The 6,333-nt window shown below is 42.9% G+C and overlaps 1 protein-coding gene across 1 annotated transcript; it reads left to right on the top strand.

The window, feature by feature from the left end:
• The first annotated feature begins 2,076 nt into the window (after window positions 1–2,076).
• On the top strand, window positions 2,077–5,701 carry LOC125538314 (threonylcarbamoyladenosine tRNA methylthiotransferase). The gene is made up of 11 exons (XM_048701576.1): window positions 2,077–2,338; window positions 2,452–2,490; window positions 2,801–2,892; window positions 3,161–3,410; window positions 3,504–3,623; window positions 3,715–3,790; window positions 3,884–4,092; window positions 4,332–4,440; window positions 4,547–4,639; window positions 4,724–4,884; window positions 4,990–5,701. Exons 1-11 carry the CDS (start codon window positions 2,174–2,176, stop codon window positions 5,551–5,553), a joined length of 1,878 nt encoding a protein of 625 aa, XP_048557533.1. The 5' UTR covers window positions 2,077–2,173; the 3' UTR covers window positions 5,554–5,701.
• The last annotated feature ends 632 nt before the right edge of the window (window positions 5,702–6,333 follow it).

Below are 6,333 nucleotides of genomic sequence, written 5' to 3'. Positions count from 1 at the left end.
AAATTACGTCTAAAACATTAGTGACAAGTCCATTACTTTAACAATTCATTTTTTTGTACAAGATACAACATTTTCTTGGCGTTGCCGACAAAAGCCTAAGTGAAGCAATCTGTCACATGGCTTTTGCCGACAATTGTTTTGAAATGCGGGAACAATTTTAAAATTCATGAACAATTTGGGAAGGTTTTTTTGAATTTGTGGATATTTTTGGAAGTATGAGAATAATTATTAACATTTTTCGAAAATTGAAAACCCATGAACATTTTCTGAAATATGAAACTTTTTTCCAAATTCATGATCATTTTTAAATCCGCGAATGTCTTTGTAATTTAGAATACTTTTTATCCAGAAATTCTTTAGACATTTACGTTTCTAAAAATCCATGAGAATTTTTTAAAATTCATATTTTTAAAAAACCCCAAACCTTTTTTTGACAAGCAAATAAAAACAGAAAAGGAAACGAAAAAGGAAAACACGAAAGAACAACAGGGGCACCCCGCCCCACAATTTTCTTTTGGATTGCCCCCGACCCACAATAGGCCGGCATTTCCTAAACGGCGCTTAAGGCGCTGATTTCTTCGAAATCACTAATTAAAGGATACTCGTTGCAAAGATCACTTCAATTTCTTTAATTGCGACGAGCGACGCATATGCAGCACGCCACTTGTCGTAATCTGGAAGTTTTCTTTTTTTTCGTAGATTTTTTTATTCAAAATGTTTTATCTCTCATAGTTGCGACGAGCGGCGCATATGCAGCGCACCACTTGTCGCAATCTGAAAGTTTTCTTTTTTTTCGTAGATTCATTTGTTCAAAATGTTTTATCTCTCATAGTTGCGACGAGCGGCGCATATGCAGCGCGCCACTTGTCGCAATATGGGAGTTTTTCTTTTTTTTCTAAATTCGTTTATTCAAAACATTTTATCTCTCAAACCGTGCGTCCAAATCTCGAACCGTTTTCATCGTTGGATTTCTCACGTCGAGATTAAAACTAGATCCCATGTTGATAGGTTTTGATGAACTTTTTCTTCACGAAAAAATCTGGACGAAAAAAATCAGACGAAAAAACCGAACCAAGAGCATGGGTTTTTTCCCTTTCCGAAAGAGGCATGCCCGTGCCTCTCACGAAATCACAAACGTGCCTCTCGCGAAAGCAAAATCGTGTCTCTCGTGGAAAAAAGAAAAAGAGAAAACGTGTTTTTTTCCGTTTCCGAGGAGACACGGCCGTGACTCTTGTGAAAGCACAACCGTGACTCTTGCGAAAGCAAAAACCGTGACTTTCGCGAAAGAAAAAAAAAACAGAAAACACGTTTTTTTTCCTTTCCGAGAGGTACGGCCTTGAGTCTCCTGAAAGCACAACCATGCTTCTCGCGGAAGCAAAACCGTGACTCTCGCGAAAAAAAACAGAAAACGTGTTTTTTTCGTTTTTGAGAGGCACGGCCGTGACTCTCGCGAAAGCAAAACCGTGACTCTCACGAAAAAACAATAAAAAACATGTTTTTTTCGTTTTCAAGAGGCACGGCCGTGATTTTCACGAAAGCAAAACCGTGCCTCTCGTGAAAGCAAAACCGTGACTTTCATGAAAGAAAAAAAACGCATATTTTCACGCAAAATATTTTTTTGAAATATTGTTTTTGATTGAAAAGCTAAGGAAGACCGGCGAAAAACCAAAACGTCAAAAACCCTAAAAAAACCGTTTAAAAAGCCAAAAACACGTGCGGAAAAATAAAATAAAAAATTCGAAGAAAGTGACCAGAGCGCGACACGTGGCGAATGGCTAAGAGCGCGCTAAGTGACAATGATCGTTGCGAGGCTTCCGAAGGAGCGCTCGTTAACTAGTTGCTCTCCCATTCCTTCGATACCAGCAAATGGGCGCAAACCCACTCCTCCGCGCTGGGCCGGACCATTTTCCTGTTTTTTTTTTTTCTAAAATCCTGCAAGAAAGTCGCGCGCGCTGTGAGTCGCGTCTGTTGAGATAGCTGGGCCGGTCCGCCAGGGGTCTGCGCGAAGTCGAGAGTTCCCTGTTTTGGTTAAGCTAAAACTAAAATGCCCATGTAGCAGCCCGTTCCAAAGGCCCACTCGCTCCCAGTCGTTCGGTTCGCCTCCGCGCACTGTCCCCGCAGAACCCTACTCAGCCACCTCCCGCATCGACTGGACGCTACTCCGCCGCCGGGGATGGAGGACATCGAGGACGTGCTGGGACCGGCCGGGTTTTCCGGCGGCGGAGCTCCTCCCGGGCTCCGCCTACCCCTCTCCACTGTCGCCGTCAAGCCCAAGCGCAGGTCGTCCAAGCTCCTGCAGACGCAGGCCCAGCCCGATGCCCGGATCCCAGGCACGCAGGTATGCCGCCACCGCCTTCGGCCGATCCTCTTACGACATGCGTGTTGACGTGTTGCCATCGTTTCATGCTTGATCTGATTTGCTTCCTGATACTGGTGGTATTTGTGTTGCAGACGATATACGTCAAGACATTCGGGTGCTCACATAACCAGGCAAGCTTCCTCCGCATTACTCTCTGCTATCACTTGTGCTGATTATTATATTTTTTACGGAAGCTTCCCAACCACTTAGCTCATATCAACTGCTGTATGACTACTTAGCATGCTGTAATTTCCACGGTTTAAGTAACAATTCTTCAGGAGAGCTGTCTGACAGTAATTGGTTGAACAGCTGATACGGCTTAAGTAGTGCTTAGTAGTACCTGGTCTGTGGATTTAGTGGTGTGTGACTGCTGCTAAATGCTAGGCAGCTAATGGCTTTGCTAATGCTAATGTATAACCTCTGCTTTTCCCTTCTCTGCAGAGTGACAGTGAGTACATGTCGGGGCAGCTCTCCGCGTTTGGATATGCAATTACTGAAGAGCCCGAAGGAGCTGATTTGTGGCTAATTAACACGTATGCTTATAGTTTCTTGTTTGCTTATTTCTGTATTTCAGTATGCTTGATCAACTGCTTTAACTTGGCTGGCAACTAAGCTGGTTCTGCTTTGGTTTTCTTGTACTATCCATGAACTGTGTATTCTTGCCTTCTTGGTATCAAATACATTTCTATTTGATTTTGATATTGTAATTCCATGCTATTGTGTCTGCCCTGTGGTGCCTAGTGGCGAAATGTGTAGCTGAGGTATACGGATAATTTTTGACATGTACTTTTGCCATTCCAGATGCACTGTGAAAAATCCAAGTCAATCTGCCATGTCAACTCTCATATCAAAATGCAAGACGGCAAACAAGCCACTGGTTGTAGCTGGCTGTGTGCCACAAGGAAGCCGGGATCTGAAGGAGCTTGAAGGTATTAGTATAATAGGAGTGCAGCAGATAGATCGGGTTGTTGAAGTAGTTGAGGAAACTTTAAAAGGGCATGAGGTTCGGTTGTTGAGTCGGAAAACACTGCCCTCACTTGATTTACCCAAGGTAAAATCTATTCATCATGTGCATCAGTTGTATCCCACACATTGATAAATTTTTATGTTAAACCTAATGACTGATAACAGCTACACTTTACAGGTTCGAAAGAATAAATTTATTGAGATTCTTCCAATAAATGTTGGGTGTCTAGGCGCTTGCACTTACTGCAAGACAAAGCATGCTCGTGGTCATCTTGGAAGCTATTCTATAGACAGCTTGGTTAGTGTACTGACATATTTCTATCAGTGCACGAAAATATTGCTTCTCCTAATTTTTTTGAAGCAAATTATTTGTTTCCTATTCACCTTAGGTAGATCGTGTGAAAATTGTTGTCTCAGAAGGTGTTCGCGAGATATGGTTGAGCAGTGAAGATACTGGTGCTTATGGTAATTTCAGTGTCCAAATTGTTATAGATTTACGCAGTGTTACATATCATATACTTTCATTCTACTTTGCCTCTCTGATCTTGTATTTTTTAGGTAGGGATATCGGTACAAATCTTCCGAATCTCTTAAATGCAATTGTTGCTGAGCTTCCTGCAGACAGAAGCACAATGCTTCGCATAGGGATGACAAATCCTCCTTTTATACTGGAGCATTTGAATGAGATAGCTAGTGTTTTGCGCCATCCTTGTGTTTATACTTTCCTTCATGTTCCTGTGCAATCAGGCAGTGATGCTGTTTTAAAGGTATGCTTGGAACTCTTGACTTTATTTTTCAGTAGTACTCCTTGACAAATATAAGATGTTCCAACTTTTTTCTGAATAGGATGTACACACGTTTTAGTGTGTTTATTCACTCATTTTAGTCCGTATGTATTCTATATTGAAATAGCCAAAACATCTTATATATGTGAACGGAGGAAGTAGTAGTAACCTATAGAGACAAGTTCATATTTTTTGACTATTTCTGTGTTTGCCCATCTCAGGCAATGAATCGTGAATACACTGTCAGTGAGTTCAGAATGGTAGTTGGTACTCTCTGTGAGCTTGTCCAGGGCATGCAAATTGCCACGGATATTATTTGTGGCTTTCCTGGTACGGTAGCAAGTTATGGGTTCAGCTATTCAGTCTCGTTTTCTTATTAGTTATAGATATCTTACATTGTCAATAGTTTGTTCTGAACTATATTATTCGGTTTCAGGCGAAACTGATGAAGATTTTGTTGAAACGGTTAACCTTATAAAAGAGTATCAGTTACCTCAAGTTCACATATCACAGTTTTATCCCAGGCCAGGTATCGTGTTCTGCCAAATGCCATGTTATTAACTAATTATCAGTATTTTTTTTCCTCAACTCAGCTGCAATGTTTTTTCTGTAGGAACACCTGCTGCTAGGATGAAGAAAGTGCCTAGCATTGAAGTGAAAAAACGAAGCCGTGAATTGACCTCAGTTTTCGAAGCTTTTTCACCATACGAAGGACTGAAAGGCAAAGTGGAGAGGATATGGATTACTGAAATAGCTACCGATGGTGTTCATTTGGTAAGTGTGATTGAAGCACCAATTGTCTATAATCAATATTGCTCATGCCAGATGCTAAATTTATGACTAGACAAGCATTTGCTTGTATGAACTTCTGTTGCACAGGTTGGACATACCAAAGGGTATATCCAGGTCCTTGTCATTGCTCCAGATAGTATGCTAGGAACATCAGCTGATGCGAAGATCACGTCTGTCGGAAGATGGTCTGTATTTGGTGAAGTGATAGAAGGAACCGTTGCAATAAAGGAAGCAGCACTTGAACAAAATTCTGCTGAAGTGCAGGTAAAAAACAGCCCAAATCGTGTTGAGGAAGCCGCTTGTTCTACAAACACCTGCGATTCCTGTGCATGCTCGGGTGCAGAAAGCGCAGCACAACAATGTACTCCACAGCAATGTGAAGGGCCATCTGATGCACCGACAAATTGTGGTGACGCTACTCGTCAGGAAACACCTCAATCTACGCTTGTGAGAAGAAATGTCGAGGGGGCAGGGAAAACAAGTGAAAGTGATACAGAAAAATCTAGAGGGGACGATCAGCAGGTAAATGTGATTACCAGGGGAGCACTAAACATTGACAGGATTCTTTGGGGTGGTTTGGCCGTAAGCTTTGCTACAACACTAGCCATACTTGTGCTGCTTACCTGCAAGATTTTTTACACGTCCTCCTAAGGCTGGTGGCTGTAACTGTAATTTTTGTCTCCATTTTGGTGACTTTTCATGTGGAACCATCGTATTGCCAAGTTATGTTGCTGAAATAGAAATTCTCATGTATCCTTATAAACTTGTATATGAAGAGAAATGGAGTTCTTTTATCTCACAGTTTGTTAGTGTCCAAATAAGTTTTGAGTGTCTAAATAAGTACCCGGCGTTTAAAGTTGCATCCATTGAAATCTGAAGAGAAATGGACCGGTCGGGGCGTTTGAAATCGTGCAATCTTTGCAAAATGGACACTTCGAATACTTTTAGCCATGCAACTGTGGTCACCTGAATTGTCCGGACCGGGGGAAGATTTGGGGAGCCCGGACGTCCGCCACATCGGACTCTGATGCCCTCGGGTCCACCCAAAGCCCCTCTCCGGACACGTCCGCTCGCTCCAGAACCCTGCGCATCGCGTCCATACCAGTTAGAGCGGACATCGCGTTCATACAAGTTAGAGCGGACGTGGCCGGATGGCAGCCTACTTGCATTCATGTCGGTTGACCAACCATGTGCCTACCTATCATTCACACCAGCTCAACGACCGAGATGCCTACTCCAAGCTTCGCCAGGCTGCATTAGCTATTAAATCGACTGAGCTCAGACGCAAACCCTACACTCTTCCAACGCCGCGGCACACAGAAAACATCTACGTTGTTATGGGCAAGAAGTCCGATGCCGATTAGTGGTGGCCAGCACATGGCTCTGGATCCGGGAGGAGCTCCGGATCGAGTTCGCACCACCGCTCATGCT

This window comes from Triticum urartu, chromosome 2, assembly GCF_003073215.2.
Source record: "Triticum urartu cultivar G1812 chromosome 2, Tu2.1, whole genome shotgun sequence".
NCBI classification, from domain to species: domain Eukaryota; kingdom Viridiplantae; phylum Streptophyta; class Magnoliopsida; order Poales; family Poaceae; genus Triticum; species Triticum urartu.
This window is presented reverse-complemented; position numbering and strand designations above follow the sequence as displayed.

Bases quoted from the DNA above. Each gene is read 5' to 3' on its own strand.
- LOC125538314 (XM_048701576.1), top strand. From the start codon at position 2,174: ATGGAGGACATCGAGGACGTGCTGGGACCGGCCGGGTTTTCCGGCGGC. The intron at 3,624-3,714 runs GTTAGTGTACTG...TATTCACCTTAG, and splicing joins GCTATTCTATAGACAGCTTG to GTAGATCGTGTGAAAATTGT. The intron at 4,441-4,546 runs GTACGGTAGCAA...ATTCGGTTTCAG, and splicing joins TATTATTTGTGGCTTTCCTG to GCGAAACTGATGAAGATTTT.